Here is a 16062-nt window from a genome sequence, read left to right on the forward strand (position 1 = left end):
ATTCCCACTCTGAGGTTATGCAGTAACTCCCTTCAGTTTCGTCCTGCTAGTTTTGTGGCTTCATGTTTAGCCTTTAACGCTTTAATTCATCTTCTATTTGTTTTGGCATAAAGCACATGAGGAGTCCAGGAACCTCTTGTTGGTCCTGTTCAAGTCCGTGTCATGTAGGCCACGCTTGATCCCCCACAAGAATAGAACCCTCGCAACCTCGGGGTTGTGCCAACACCACCAGATGGTTCCTGCACCTTCATTCATCCCCGTTACATACTGTGTATGCTGGAGTCTGTTTCTGTGCTCTCTATTCTGTTTCATTGATCTCCTTTAATTCCAGTATCCTACTGTTTTTATTTCTGTAGCTTAAAAATACATTTTTCTATGTGAAGGATGCATCCTCCCCTGTACTTACCACCCCCCCCAAGCAGCTTCCTATTTTGCTGACACATTTACTTTTCAAAGTTGAGTTCAGAATTATTTTTTCATGTTAAGTAACAGCATCTCCCTCCCCTAGAGCTGCAGATTCAACAAGTCTTAATCCTATAAAGTGACCAAGTCAGTGCTGGCAAGGTAAATATTCAATCAAGTTAATTATTATTTTTACATGATGAAAGTCTAGCTTGCAAGCCATCTTTAGAGAAAAAGGAGACTTCATTGGCTCCTGTAACTGATAGCGTGCAGCCCTGCTCCAAGCGCTGAGGTCTAGGTGGTGGTCTCTCTCCACGTGGAGGACACAGGCCTGCAGCCTGAAAATCCCCAAGGGGAAGAGGGTGTCTTCCACACAGCCCTCCACGAGGAGTCTCAGGGAAGGTTCGAACCGAGCTAGCTTTGATCAAAGGTGTATCTCTGAGCCAAACACTGGTGGCAGTGGGGACTAGTTAAGTCCTTACATAAATTAAGAATTGTGGGACCGAGGGGCGCCTGGGTGGCACAGCGGTTAAGCGTCTGCCTTCGGCTCAGGGCGTGATCCCGGTGTTATGGGATCGAGCCCCACATCAGGCTCCTCCCCTATGAGCCTGCTTCTTCCTCTCCCACTCCCCTGCTGTGTTCCCTCTCTCGCTGGCTGTCTCTATCTCTGTCGAATAAATAAATAAAATCTTAAAAAAAAAAAAAAAAGAATTGTGGGACCGAGAGCCCCACATCGGGCTCCCTGCTCAGCTGGAGCCTGCTTCTCCCTCTGCCTGCCCCTCCCACCTGCTTGTGCACCAGCGCTCTCAAATAAATGAATGAAATCTTTAAAAAAAAAAAAAAAAAAAAAAAAAAAACTTAGGGGGCCCCTGGCTGGCTCAGTAGGAAGAACATGCAACTCTTAATCTCAGGGTTGTGAGTTTGAGACCCGGGTCGGGTGGGTAGAGATTACTTAAATACTTAGAAGTCTAGGCTGTCAAACTTTTGCTTTGGCAATCGGAGTTCGTCTGCAGATGCTGGAAACCCCTCTGGCTAGCTTCTGCGCCCCCCCGGATTGGGGAACTGCGTGCTGAGGAACTGTGAGCTCCAGCCAAGCACCCAGGAAGGGCTCCCGAACCACGCACAGAACAGGCGGCCGGGGCCACGTGCGCCAGGTCCAACAGCCACCCGCCGCTGAGTCCAATCCAGCCGCCTCGTCCCCTCAGCCCTGCTGCTTACTCGCAAGACAGGAGCTCGGTCCTCTGCCTGAGAACACCTGGGCCCCCTGCTACCGCCGAGGCAAAACCCGGCACTTGCCCGCTAGCTGAAGTGGAGGGGCAGACGGGGCTCCATGTGCAGTCTGGGGGATATAGTCTGTTTCTAGCCCCTCGCAGCAGCTGGCCCACCTGAAGGGGGTCAGAATGGAGAGAGCCAGTCAGCCGAGAACATTGAGATATAATGTTCTTTTTTTCTTTTCTTTTTTTTTTTTTTTTAAGATTTTAGTTGAGAGACTGAGAGAGATGGGGGAGGTGGAGGGACAAGCAGGGGGAGGGGCAGAGGGAGAGAAGGAGAAGCAGGCTTCCTGCTCAGCAGGGAGCCCCACACAGGGCTCATCCCAGGACCCCCGTATCATGACCTGGGCTGAAGGCAGAAGCTTAACTGAGTCACTCAGGCACCCTGAAATATAATGTTTTGTTTTTTGTTTTAGATTTTATTTGACAGAGAGCCAGCGAGAGAGGGAACTTAAGCAGGGGGAGTGGGAGAGGAAGAAGCAGGCTCCCAGCGGAGGAGCCCGATGTGGGGCTCGATCCCATAATGCCGGGATCACGCCCTGAGCCTAAGGCAGACGCTTAACGACTGAGCCATCCAGGCGCCCCATATAATGTTCTTTTACTATCTACTTTTATCATAATTTTAAAAGGGAAAGGATCTTTTAAACTCCCCCCCAAAAAGCCCAAAAGACATAATCTGACTCTGAAGTACAGGGAGCAACTATAAACTTGTATATAAATATATAGTTGACCCTTGAACAACGCTGGGATTAGGGGGCACCGATCCCCAGGCAGTCAAAAACTCATATCTAACTTTTGACTCCCCCCCCCCCAAGCTTTACTAATAGCATACTGTTGACCAGAAACCTTAATAAGTCAGTTAAAGCTTATTTTGTAGGTTGTGTTATAATCCTGTATTCTCGTAATAAAGCAAGCTAACGAAAATGTTAATGAGAAAATGCATTAAAGAAAATACATTTCTAGGACTCTGCTATATCTAGTGAAAATCACCTGCATCTGAGTGAACCTGCATGGTTCAAATCCGTGTTCAAGGGTCAGCAGTGTAACTTTTATGTGTGAACGTCATGCTTATGTGTGCACGTTGTATGTACGCATGTCTGTATTTCTCTCCTGGCACTGATCTTTCACTGGATCATTGAAAATCTTACCACGAACCAGTCGGTGAGCTAGGCTTGGGGAAATCCTGCTCTTTTGGTGGACAGAGAAACAAAAGGTGAAATTAAATAAATGATTGTTGCTACTTCTTGATCAGCCTGTGTTTGCTAGGGTAGAACCTGAGGTCTCGGTTGTAGGGCGTCGTCTGGGATTATGCCCGAGTTTTTATTATATGCTTACACCTTCCTTCCGTCCCCTCTCCTGCTGTAGGGCGGGCTTGTCCCACACTGCTGTCTCTTGCCCCTGATCTCTCCCTTTTCCTCTTCCCCAGCTGTTACTTGAGCACCAGGATGCGTATCAGGCCGGAGCCGTGTTTCCTGACGCCTTCTACCCCAGCATCTGCGAGAGAGGTAAGATCAAGTCTTGCAGACCAAACGGTGTCTCCTTCACTTGGTTAACAGGGACGGGCAGGACAGAAGAAATCGAACACCTCGTATTTTCCACGATCGTTGGTCAATGACTTGGTTCACATGACTGCGTTTTTCATTTAACCGAAACTTACCTACTTAAGCGTAGAAATTCTGAAAATTTTCATGATCCTATGCGTCCTTACTTTACCACTTCGTGGTGGAAGAGACGGAAGGGTCTGGGTTCTGTTCCTGCTGTGCTGCGGGTAACATGTGACCTTCAGAGAGTCCTTGCCGTGCTGCGTCTGTTTCCACGCCTGTGACGTAATAATAATGATGCCTGCCTTGCCTCTTCACTGGATTCTTGTGGGCGTTCATGCATGTTATTTTGTCCAGTGTCGTGCAGATCTAAGGCGGCGTTATTAGTAACCTGGACTTATGGGGTGTATTGGGGCCCCAGTGGGCAAGGAAGGTGCACTCCAGCAGGGTAATCGGAGGGGTGTTTTATAAGGGGACCATTTACAGAGCTGCAGGCTGGATGTAAGAGATCTGCAGGAACCGTGCAGGGAGGGAGCGCCTCCTGGAACTGCACGGGGAGGCCCTGAGGGGGCCAGACCTTCAGTCAGGGACACAGCCAGTCCCCGGGGCCCCAAAGCCGGGGATCCGGGAGAATGAATACCCCCACCTCTCTTCCTTTTCTCTGATCTCCTCTCTGTTCTCCCCATTGGCCAAACCCCACCCAACCAAAGCTGGAGGGTAAAGAGGCCAGTTGGGCAGGTCCCTTCAGGGGCACCGTGCAGGGCAGAGGAGGTTGGACTCGGGTCGGGAGGGACAAACGATAGACATCCAGTACATCTCCATGTGAACCATTTTTGGAGTCTCAGGGTCATGGTCATTATCCCAGTGTATTTTATTTTTGTTTTTGTTTTTTAAAGATTTTATTTTTTCATTTGAGAGAGAGAGCGAGCATGAGTGGAGGAGAAGGGCAGAGGGAGAAGCAGGCTCCCAGCTGAGCAGAGAGCCTGACATGGGGCCGGATCCCAGGACCTGAGCCGAAGGCAGACACTGAACCAACTGAGCCCCCCAGGCACCCACCGTCATTTGTTTTAATACAGGGCTGCCTTTAGGCTCAATGAAATGTTTCAGACTACCCACTCCTGTAGTCATGATACCAAATAACTAAGCTTTTGTATTTGTCATATTTGTAAGGTTGGGTGGGGTTTCTTTCTTAGCCTGTTAACTGTCCTTTCTGAATCCTGTTATTTTGCCTGCTTGTTACAGTTTTTCTCTTTCTAAACCTATTTCCAGTTTAGCACTTCCCAAACTGTATTCAGGGGGCTGTAATGTCTCTTAATAACCGTTCCTTGGTATAAGGAGTTTAAAAAGAACTTATAAGAAGTTAAAAAAGAACTTTTTTTGGCAAATTTGAGAAAACTTGCTTAATATATGCCATCTTAAGAGACCGACCAAACACGCAGTGCTGAAGGCTCTGAGAAGCGTGGAAAAGGAGCCCCCAGTCTCTCGGGTTTTCTGTTTTTCCTCTACCAGTAGATGCCCTCCCTGAGGTCAAGCTCGGGACCAGTGCAGACAGATACACCAGTGAGCTCAGTTCGCATTATAAAGTATACACTGACCAAGAGGAATTCCATGCACACTCCTCTTAGATTTTCATGAATTTGCCCAAATTTTCCCTTGATCTCACACATACCTACGTGCACAGCACCTGTCTTTTGATTTGGGGGCCCACTTTTATTGCATCTTGCGGAAGCAAACGTTCTCGCTCAGTTGGCAAAGCAGCAGCTGTTTTTATGCTCCATTGTATCAGTTTTCCTGATACCGAATCAAGTCTGTAACTATAATAATGAGGACACCTGGCCTCCCCAGGATTAGAAGCAGCCCTGCTGACCCTCAGCTATAGCACAGCTGTGGGGACAGGTGCATGGGGGACAAGGGCCTGCCGGCCACCACCACCCCACAGGCCCTGGGTGGACTTTCTTTTGCTTCCATTCAGTAAGATTACAGAAGGGAACAAAAAGGTTTGCTTAATCTGGCAATTTGGTTAAGGGGGACGTTTGTCCAAAGAGCTGCTGTTATACTTAATTTTGGATTTTTACTGAATTCTGTAAAATAGGAATTATAAGTTTATTCTTTAGGAAAACTGAGAGCAAATCAAATTTCTTAGTTACAATGTCTTTGAAAATCATTTCCAGAAAAGCCAGTGATTTAAAACTGGTTAGAATGTTTTTACTGTGGGGCGCCTGGGTGGCTCAGTTGGTTAAGCGTCTGCCTTTGGCTCAGGTCAGGATCCCAGGGTCCTGGGATGGAGCCCCACCTCAGGCTTCCTGCTCCCCGGGGAGTCGGCTTCTCCCTCTCCTCCCCCTGCTTGTGCATGCGCTTTCTCTCTCTTTCTCTGTCAAATAAAATCTTTAAGAAAAATGTTTGTACTTTAGTGACAGCAAAACTACTTGAACGGAGGGATCTAAACTCTGGAGTTGTGGTTTCGTTGCCCCTCGTGATGTTTGACGCCCCAGGACGAACGTGTGGCATGGGGAGGTTTGGAACAGATGCTGGGTCCTGTCCTTCCTACCCCCGCTGTGGGAATGAAGAGCTACGTGGGTGCCCGTTGGCCCATTCAGCTGATGCTTGGGGCCTGTGCCATTTTAAAACAATTGTTGAAAATTAAAACACTTCATAGACTTTGGAGTATCTACTTTTGTCTTTTGTGCTGTTAGGAAGGTGGGCTGTGATGGACGAAGATGACACACACACCTGCACCTGTACCCACACCCCCACATCCCCCCTGCACCGCCCCGCAGCTGACTCCGGCACTCCCACCCACCACCCGCACCCCCCCCCCAGACCCCCACCACACACCCCTTTTCTCCTTCCATTTAGCACAGACATGGAAAACACTTCCAGCCTCCGTGGCAGCCCAGGTGATTCGAGATGCTGTGAGCTGGTCATGGCTCCTTTCTCTCTCTCTCCCAGCTGGCTGTTCTAGAGGCTTCCTCTGAACATCAACAGAAGAACTGAAGAGGCTCGGAGGGAAGGAGGAGAAGGGTTGCAGGAGGTGGCCGTGGTGGCTGATTTCACTGCGAATCTCCAGCATTTTCAGAAAGACTCCTGAGACCTGCTCTTGTCTCTCCAGGGCAATTCCATGACGTGTCTGAGAGCACTCACTGGACCCCCTTTCTGAACGCAAGCGTCCACTACATCCGAGAGAACTACCCCCTTCCCTGGGAGAAGGTAGGCACGGCCCTCTAGCGCCAAGAGGAAATTCCATTCCAGACCCCCACCTCCATCTGCATTTTCTCCGTTTGCACCCCATCCCACCCCAGGCTCCGGAGGGCTGCTCACCCTTGCACCTCCAGGGCCCGATACAGGATGTGGTTGGTTAATACCTGAATAAACTTAGAAAAACGCAGTAGGTCACTTGGCTATTTTGCTCTGAGAGCAGTGTCTCTGAAAGCCCTTCCAAGGCGCTGCGAAACTTTTCAAAAAGTCCTTTGTGGTTTTCGTCACTAGAAACTACATGTCCCTGCCTCTGATGTTTTTATTGTCAAGTCTCAGGAATGGAAATCCTGTTTATTAAACATTGTAATAGGATTTTTGTAAAATAACCCAAGCGCCTGCCCCTGTAATCTGCTTATTTGGCAGGGCACGGAGAAATTGGTAGCTTTCTTGTTTGGAATTACCTCTCACATGGTGGCCGACGTCAGCTGGCACAGCTTGGGTATCGAGCAGGGGTTCCTTAGGACCATGGGAGCCGTGAGTACTTGTCTACAGGTGGATGACGCCACGGGCCCGGCACTGGCCCTTCTGGAGGAGAGGAAAACTTGAGGTTATTCAGGGGTCATGTGGAAACAAGGCTTCTTGCCCAGAGCAGTCTTCCATTTCCATCCCTTCCTCTCTATTCCTCCTCCCGCTCCCTGTAAAATTCATCGCACGCGCAGAACCACTAACGTGCACCGAAATCAGCAGTAAATGTCGTGTTCTGTTTCGTCACAGACAATATTTGGGAAATTTCATGTTTTATTCAAGTTGTGTGCATGAATAAGGATACGAAGAGCTGCCACTTCGTTCTCTTTGGAAAGAATGGTTCCCCATGCATGTTCTTTTTTAATTTTCTTTTTTTTTTTTTTAACATTCAAAAAAAAAATGTTTTTATTTGCGTGTCGTCGACGCAGCGTTCCGTGGGCTCCGGGCGATCCGACAGCTGTGTGCAGACGCTGGGCTCGCCCCCCTGTCACCGCGCAGCCCCGCCATCGCACCTTTCAATGTCGTCCCTGCGCTGCGGCTTTATTCCCGTGCCGGATTCACTCCGTGACCTCCCACTCCCCTGCACCCATTTCGCCCATCTCCCCACGCTGGGCTGTTTCCATTTTCTATATGAAACTGCCATAGCCCCGAAGCGCACGTGGCGCTCTGGTTTCTGGAAGTCCCCTCTGGTCACCAGGTGCTCTTAGTGCCGTCCTGTGCGAAGCTTATGCTCGGACTCAGTAGAGACGGTGTGTATGTCCTCTGAGGTGCAGATGTTTGCAATAGCTTTGTTACCAGACGTCAATATAGGGCACAGCTGCCACGATACGTTTTTTAACAAATAAAATAATGAAATCAAACTTTTTTTTTAAATCGAGTCCACCTCTTAGGGACCCTTAGCATTCACTAGGTCAGGCATTCCTCTCCTCACTCCTGGTGTGGCTGTGGGGTAGGGGCTTGGGTTACAATGTGTGATCTGTATACACATCAGATGATTCTCTTTCTTTCTTAGGTTGATTTTCATGACTCCTATTCCAAGGCCCACTCGGCTGGTGATTTCGGTACTGTTGATTCACATTTGCCATAGTTTCTTTTGTGATTGTCCTATCTCCCTTGTTATGGAGTCACTCTGTACCTTAAATCTGTATTTTCCTCCCTATGTTGAATAACCTTCTTCTTAACTGAGACCATTTCATGATGAGTTAGGACTGGGTATGTGGTTCTCCTGAGATAAAATGTTATTTTCGTATTCTATGAGATAGGTATTCCGTCACTTTGTGAAATGGCTAGTAACCAGGCAGGTGTCTAGACAACAAGAGTGCTGACGCTTCCGGGAGCATCTGCTGGTAGAGATGCGTGTAGATCGCGGTGGGCTCGCTGCAGTGTCTCTTTCTCATTTGTGTGTGGAGGGGTGGGGAGGGGTAAACTTGTACTAAAAACCCAAATATTTAAAGTAAAATATGTATTTTTTATCACCTTGCCAGTCCATATACTAACTAGCTTTCTGTTTTAATCGTTCAGTTATAGGACGGCCATATCTCATTTGACACGGAGATGTACTTCTGAAAAGTTGTATATGTGTATTTCTTTATTTAAAAAATCACATTTCCTCATTGACTTATGTCACAATTTAGAAAAGCTTTACATCAGCTTGAAATTCATGACCTAAGTTCACCTAATACTTCAGCTTTAAATTGGTACCTCGCATCTTTTTCCTGTAGTGAATCACCTTGAAATGGCCGAGGTAGATGGGGAATGGTGTGTTAAAAGAACTTTTATGGTTCGTCTTTCCTTAAAGTGAAAAACTTTTGGTTATGTGGGTGTTCCTTTCTTAATTCCTATGTTTTACTGGCTAAGATATGAACGATCACTTTTTCTTAAAGACGGGCTTGTACCTCAAACAAGGAACAGAAACGTGTGGACAGGTGATGAAGTCATCACCTGGATTGTGCGAATCTGCCACGTGTTGTCACTAACTGACCAAATGTTCGTATTTTTCCCCTACCGCAGGAGGAGATGTGCTGAGCCAGTTTGAGTTCAATTTTAATTACCTCGCACGGCGCTGGTAAGAACTATTAACTTACATATGTGTTCTCTAGACGGCGTTTAGTAGCTTGACCCTTTTTATCCCCTTAGAACATGTAGGCTACAATGTAATTAGGAGTCCTCTGCATTTGTCCATTTTAATAAGTAAAACTGCAGATGAGAACAGGTTAAGGAGATGCTTGGAGCTCGTGGCGGATACCATATAAAAATACGTATTTATAAACAAGAGCCCGTACACCTGCGTAGCTACCACTTGGCTCAAAACCACGCCTTCCTGGTGTCTTACAAGCTCCTCGCCTTCTCTCCCACCAGGGTAACCACTCCCGTGGGGTTCCCGTTAATCATGTTGTTGCTTTTCTTTATAGTTGAATACATAGGGATGTGTCCATATGCAAAATAGCACGTGGTTTTAATCTTTAGATGAATAGAACTGCCTAGCGCGTATTGTTCAGGTTGCTTACATTTCTGTTCCTGAGTCAGGCACATGGGTGTGTTTGGCTGTAGTTTATTTTCCCCGCTATGTGGTCCTCCGTGGTAGGGATAGACCGAATGAAGTACTCCATTCCGATGGGGTTGGGTATGTAAGTATGTGGAGTGTTTTTGCTTCCCATGCAGTGTTGGTATGAACATTTTTGTCCATCGGTGTGTGCCCCAGAAGGGGAATCTCTCTTGTAATGACCACTAGCTATGGAATGGGGGGGGGGGTCATAGGGCGTCTGCGTATTTAACATCAGTGAGCCCAGGCTTTCAGAATGGTCTTCCCAGCTGATACTCTCTCCCCTTAGGTTTATATGGTCGTCCTGCTTCTGCATTCTCCAAGACTTGGGGTTGTCCAACGTAAAAATAGCCTGTTTGGTGTGTCATGGTATCTCATTAAGGTTTTAATTTGCATTTCCCATTGATTAATGAGGTTGAATGATCTTTCATATTTTATTGATCCTCTGTTTGATATTAAGTGAAAATCTTGTTTAGCTTTAGTCTATTTTTCTGTTGGTTTGTTTCGCTTTTTTACTTATTTGTGAGTGTTCCTTGTATTTTAGGGCTTCTTTGGTTGGTTTATCATTTATTTGTTACAAATATCTGTTTACAGTTTGTGGCATGTCTTTTTTACTTATGATGTATCTTAAAACTTAATTTTAATGTAGTTGAATATATCTTTTCCTTTGTAATTTGTACTTTGATGTCTTATGTAAGAAATCCTTCCCTACCTTGAGGGCATGATGTATTCTCTTACTTCAAAAGCTTTTATGGTTTTATTTTTTTAAACTTTGTCTTTCATTTACCTGGAGTTAATCTTTTGTATATTCTTAGATAGAATCTGATTCTATTTCTTTCTGTAGATGTAACAGATAGTCCCCAATCAGGACACTTACCGATACGATAGTCTCCCCTTTCCTCACTGGCCTGTAATGCCCTCTGTGTCATAAAATTTCATAAGTATTTGGGTCCGTTTCTGGGCTTTCTATTCTGTTCTATTGATCTAATTGTCTGTGAGCAATACTGATTTTTTAAAATTACGGTGGCTTTATAATCTTGACATCCAGTAGGGCTGGTCTCTCAGCCTGTCCTTTTTCCTCAGGCATACTTTGCCAATTCTTTTTTTTTTTTTTTTTTTTTTAAGATTTTATTTATTCGACAGAGAAAGACAGCCAGCGAGAGAGGGAACACAAGCAGGGGGAGTGGGAGAGGAAGAAGCAGGCTCATAGCGGAAGAGCCTGATGTGGGACTCGATCCCGTAATGCCGGGATCACGCCCTGAGCCGAAGGCAGACGATTAACCGCTGTGCCACCCAGGCGCCCCTACCTTGCCAATTCTTTTGCTGTGGCTTTTTCAAATGAAATGACAGGAGCAAGTTGCCATGTTCCAAGAAAAATCTTGTTGGAATTTCTAGAATTTTATTGAATCTAGAGACCCATTGGAAGAAGATTAACAACTTTGAAATATTGAGTCTTCTCATCTATAAACTATATATTTTATTTAAGCCTACTTTAATGACTTTGAAATTTTATAAGTTTTCTTTCCTATATCCTTAATCAGCTTAAGGCAGTTTCCCCCTATTTCAGTTTGCTAGTAGTTTTTATTATAAATTAACTTCATATGTATTGAACTCTTACTCTGGATCTGTCGAAATAGCGCTTTTTTAATCTATTAATATAGCGATTGTAATAATCTATTTGCTAATATTTAATCAAGTTGAATTCCTGGGACAAAACTGCCTTTGCAATAGTGTATTTCCTTTTCAGTATTTGTTGCATCCGTTGCTGTCTGGGGTTTTTGTATTTTTTTTTTTTTTTAAGATTTTATTTATTTATTTGACAGAGATAGAGACAGCCAGCAAGAGAGGGAACACAAGCAGGGGGAGTGGGAGAGGAAGAAGCAGGCTCATAGCAGAGGAGCCTGATGTGGGGCTCGATCCCACAACGCCGGGATCACGCCCTGAGCCGAAGGCAGACGCTTAACCGCTGTGCCACCCAGGCGTGGGGTTTTTGTATTTTTATTTATGAGTGAGCTTGTACTAGAATTTTCCTTCTCTCCTTGTTTGGTTTTGTTATCAAGGTTACGCTGGCTTCATGACATCACGTGGGAAGTGTTCTTTCCTTTTCTATTCTCTGGAAATCTATGTAAGATCAAAACTTTGATTGCTTGACTGGTAAAATTTGTAAAGCTCTCTAGGCCTGGTGTTCTCTTTATAAGGACTTCTTAAAAACTCGTCATAGGACTACACAGTTTTTCAATTTCTTCTTAAGGCGTTTAATTTTCCTAGGGTTTTTCCATTTCATCTAAATATTTAAACATTGTGGCATGAGGTTGTTCTTAATAAGTTTTACTGTTTATTTCTCTTATTTGTACTTGTGCTCCTTTGTTATCCGTAATGTTCTTTGTCCTGCTTTTCTTTCATTTTTCAACAATTAATCTCATCTAATATTTTTCAGTTTCATTATTTTAAAGAATGAACTTTTGGGTTTATTGATTATGTTCATTTTCTCTTTCATTACTTTTCATTACTTTTTTTTCATTACTTTTTACTCATATATTTATTTTCTTCAGGTTTCTGTGAAATTTGTGGAGTCCTTTTTTAAGCTTTTAAATTTAATTCCAGTGTAACATGCAGTGTTACATTAGTTTCCGGTGTACAATATAGTGATTCAACAACTCTCTGCATTACTCAGTGCTCATCATAAGTGTGTTCTTAGTCCTCTCCACCTCTTTCACCCATTCACCCACCCATCTACCCTCCGGGAACCATCAGTTTGTCCTCTATAGTGAAGAGTCTTTTTCTTGGTTTGCCTCTCTCTTTTTACCCCCTTTGCTCATTTGTTTCTTAAATTCCACATGTGAGTGAGATCATAGGTTTTTGTCTTTCTCTATTTCACTTAGCTTATACTCTCTAACTCCATCTGTGTTGTTACAAATGGCAAGATTTCATTCTTTTTATGGCCAAGTAATATTCCATTGCATATATATACACCAAATTTTCTTTATCCATTCATCAGTTGATGGACACAGGGCTACTTCCATAATTTGGCTATTGTAAATAATGCTGCTATAAACATGGGGTGCATTATCCATTTGAATCAGTGTTTTTGTATTTGGGGGGTAAATACCCAGTTGTGCAATTGCTGGGTTACAAGGCAGTCTATTTTTAACCTTTTGAGACACCTCCATCGTGTTTTTCACAGTGGCTACATCAGTTTGCATCCCCACTAACAGTGCATGAAGGTTCCTTTTTCTCCACATCCTCTCCTGTACTTGTTTCTTATGGTTGTTGTTGTTTTTTTTTTTTTTCTGGGGCGGGGGAGGTGGTTATTCATTCTAAGAGGTGTGAAGAGAGATCTTGTAGTTTTGATTTGCATTTCCCTGATGATGAAGAATGTTGAACATCTTTTCATGTATCTGTTGGCCATCTGGATGTCTTCTCTGGAGAAATGTCCATGTTTCCTGCCCATTTTTAATTGGATTATTTGTTTTTTTGGTATTGACTTATATTACTTCTTTATATATTTTGGTTACTAACCCTTTATCATATGGCATTTGCAAATATCTTCTCCCATTCCACAGTATATTTTTTATCTTTGCTGATTATTTCCTTTGTATTGCAGAGCTTTTTATTTTGATGACGTCCCAATAGTTTTGCTTTTATGTCCCTTGCCTCAAGAAACATACCTAGAAAAACGTTGCTATGGCTGATGTCAGAGAAATTACTGCCTGTGCTCCCTTCTAGGATATTTATAGTTTCAGGTCTCACATTTAGATCTTTAGTCCATTTTGAATTTATTTTTGTGTATGGTGTAAGAAAGTGGTCCACTTTCATTCTTTTGCATGTGGCTGTCCAGTTTTCCCAGCACCATTTGTTGGAGACTGTCTTTTCCCCATTGGATATCCTTTCCTGCTTTGTTGAAGATTAATTGAACATATGGTTGTGGGTTCATTTCTGGGTTTTCTATTCTGTTCCATTGATTAGTATGTCTATTTCTGTGCCAATATCATGCCATTTTGATTACTGCAGCTTTGAAATATAACTTGAAGTCAGGAATTGTGATGCCTCCAGCTTTGCTTTTCTTTTTCAAGATTGCTTCGTCTATTTGGGGTCTTTTGTGGCTCTGTACAGATTTTAGGATCGTTTGTTCTAGCTCTGTGAAAGATGCTTTTGGTATTCTGATAGGGATTGCATTTTTTTTTTTTTTAAGTAGACTCCATGCCCAGCATGGAGCCCAGCAAGAGGTTTGAATTCATGACCCTGAGATCAAGACCTGAGCTGAGATCAAGAGTTGGTCACATAACCAACTGAGCCACCCAAGCATCCTGATGAGGATTGCATTAAATGTGTAGATTGCCTTGAGTAGTATCGACATGTCAACAGTATTCTTCCAATCCATGAGCATGGAATGTCTTTCCATTTCTTTGTTATCATCCTCAATTTCTTTCATCAGTGTTTTATAGTTTTCAGTTTTTCACCTCTTTGGGTAAGTTTATTCCTGGATATTTTATTGTTTTCGGTGCTGTCGTAAATGGGATTGTTTTCTTAATTTCTCTTTCTGCTACTTCATTCTTAGTATTTGGAAATACAACAGAATTTTATACATGGACATTTGTATCCTATGATCTTACTGAATTCATTTATCAACTCAAGCAGTTTTTTGTGGTGTTTAGGTTTTCTATATAAAGTATCATGTCATCTGCAAATAGTGAAAGTGTTACTTCTTCCTTACCAGTTTGGATGCCTTTTATTTCTTTTGTTGTCTGATTGCCGTAGCTAGGATATCAAGTACTATGTTAAATAACAGTGGTGAGAGTGGACACACACGTCTTATTCCTGACCTTAGAGGAAAGGCTCTCAATTTCTCACCATCAAATATGATGTTCACTGTGGTTTTTTCATATTTGGCCTCTTTTATGTTGAGACATGTTCCCTCTAAACTTACTTTATGGAGGGTTTTTGTTTGTTTGTTTGTTTTTTAATCATGACTAGATGTTGTACTTTGTCAAACGCTTTTTCTGCATCTATTAAAATGACCGTGTGGTTTTTTTATTCTTCCTTTTATTGATGTAATTTGTGTTGATTGATTTCCAAATATTGAACCACCCTTTCAACCCAGGAATACATCCTACTTGATCATGGTGAGTGGTTTTTTAAAAATGTATTATTGGATTGGTTTGCTAGTATTTTGTTGAGGAATTTTGCATCTGTGTTCATGAGACATACTGGCCTATAGTTCTCTTTTTTTGTGGTGTCTTTATCTGGTTTTGGTATCAGGGTAATGCTGGTATCATAGAATGAATCTGGAAGTTTACCTGCCATTTCTATTTTTTAGAAAAGCTTGAAAAGAATAGGTATTAACTCTTCTTTAAATGTTTGGTAGAATTTGCCTGTGAAGCCATCTGGTCCTGGACTTTTGTTTGTAGGAGATTTTGAGTACTGATTCAATATCATTGCTGGTAATCAGGCTGTTCAAATTTTTAAATTTCTTCTTGTTTCAGTTTTGATAGTTTATATGTTCCTAGGAATGTATCCATTTCTTTTAGGTGGTTGTTGGCATATAGGTTTTCATAATACTCTGTTACAGTTTTTTGTTTTGTTTTGTTTTGTTTGTCTTTCTGTGGTGTCATTTGTTATTTCTCCTCTTTCTGGGGGTTATTTAAAATCCACCCTCTTTTTCTTGTGAGTCTGGCTAAAGGTTTATCAATTTTAATCATCTCAAAGAGCCAGGTCATGGTTTCATTGATCTGTTTTGTTGGTTTTTAGTTTCTACATCATTTATTTCTGCTCTACTGTATTATTTCCTTCCTTCTACTGGTTTGGGGTTTTGTGTGTGCTTTTTCTAGCTCCTTTAGGCATAAGGTTAGGTTGTTTGAGATTTTCCTTGCTGCTTGAGGTAGGCCTGTATTGCTATAAACTTCCCTCCTAGAACCCCTGTTGCTGTAGCCCAGAGATTTTGGACTGTTGTGTTTTCATTGTGTAATCTGTAATTTCTGATTTCTCAGTTGACCCATTTATTGCTTAGTAGCATGTTATTTAACCTCTACATATTTATGTTCCTTCCAGTTTCTATAATTTCTAGTTTCATTGTATTGTGGTCAGAAAAGATGTGTGGTGTGACTTTGGTCTTTTTGAATTTATGGAGGCTTGTTTTGTGGCCTGATATGTGATTTGTTCTGGAGAATGTTCCATGTGCACTGGAAAAGAATGTGTATTCTGCCATCTTAGGTTGGAATGTTCTGAATATGTCTGTTCGATCCATCTGATCCAATGTGTCATTCAAAACTGTTGTTGATTTTCTGTGTGGGTGATCTGTCCGTTGATGTAAGTGGGGTGTTAAAGTTCCCTTACTATCATTGTATTGCTATCGATTGCTTCCTTTACATTTGTTATTAACTGCTTTATATGTTTGGGTGCTCCCACGTTGGGTGCATAAATATTTACCATTGTTATATCTTCTTGTTGGATTGTCACCTTTTGACTGTACAGTACCCTTATTTGTCTCTCGTTAGTGTTTTATTTATTTTTATTTTTTATAGTGTTTTAAAGTCTATTTTGTCCAATGTAAGTATTGCTACACTAACTTTCTTTTGATATAGTCTGC

General features: G+C 43.0%; 1 protein-coding gene across 1 annotated transcript in view; it reads left to right on the top strand.

Moving 5' to 3' along the window:
* GPLD1 (glycosylphosphatidylinositol specific phospholipase D1) overlaps positions 1 to 16062 on the top strand; it is a 55748-nt gene that overhangs the window by 11683 nt on the left and 28003 nt on the right. The window contains exons 3-7 of the mRNA XM_040644928.1: positions 3100 to 3178; positions 6324 to 6421; positions 6833 to 6943; positions 7947 to 7995; positions 8945 to 8999. Coding sequence (XP_040500862.1) covers positions 3100 to 3178; positions 6324 to 6421; positions 6833 to 6943; positions 7947 to 7995; positions 8945 to 8999 — 392 coding nt within the window. The remainder of the gene's footprint in view (positions 1 to 3099; positions 3179 to 6323; positions 6422 to 6832; positions 6944 to 7946; positions 7996 to 8944; positions 9000 to 16062) is intronic.

Source organism: Ursus maritimus, unplaced genomic scaffold (assembly GCF_017311325.1).
Source record: "Ursus maritimus isolate PB19 unplaced genomic scaffold, ASM1731132v1 scaffold_30, whole genome shotgun sequence".
Classification (NCBI taxonomy): domain Eukaryota; kingdom Metazoa; phylum Chordata; class Mammalia; order Carnivora; family Ursidae; genus Ursus; species Ursus maritimus.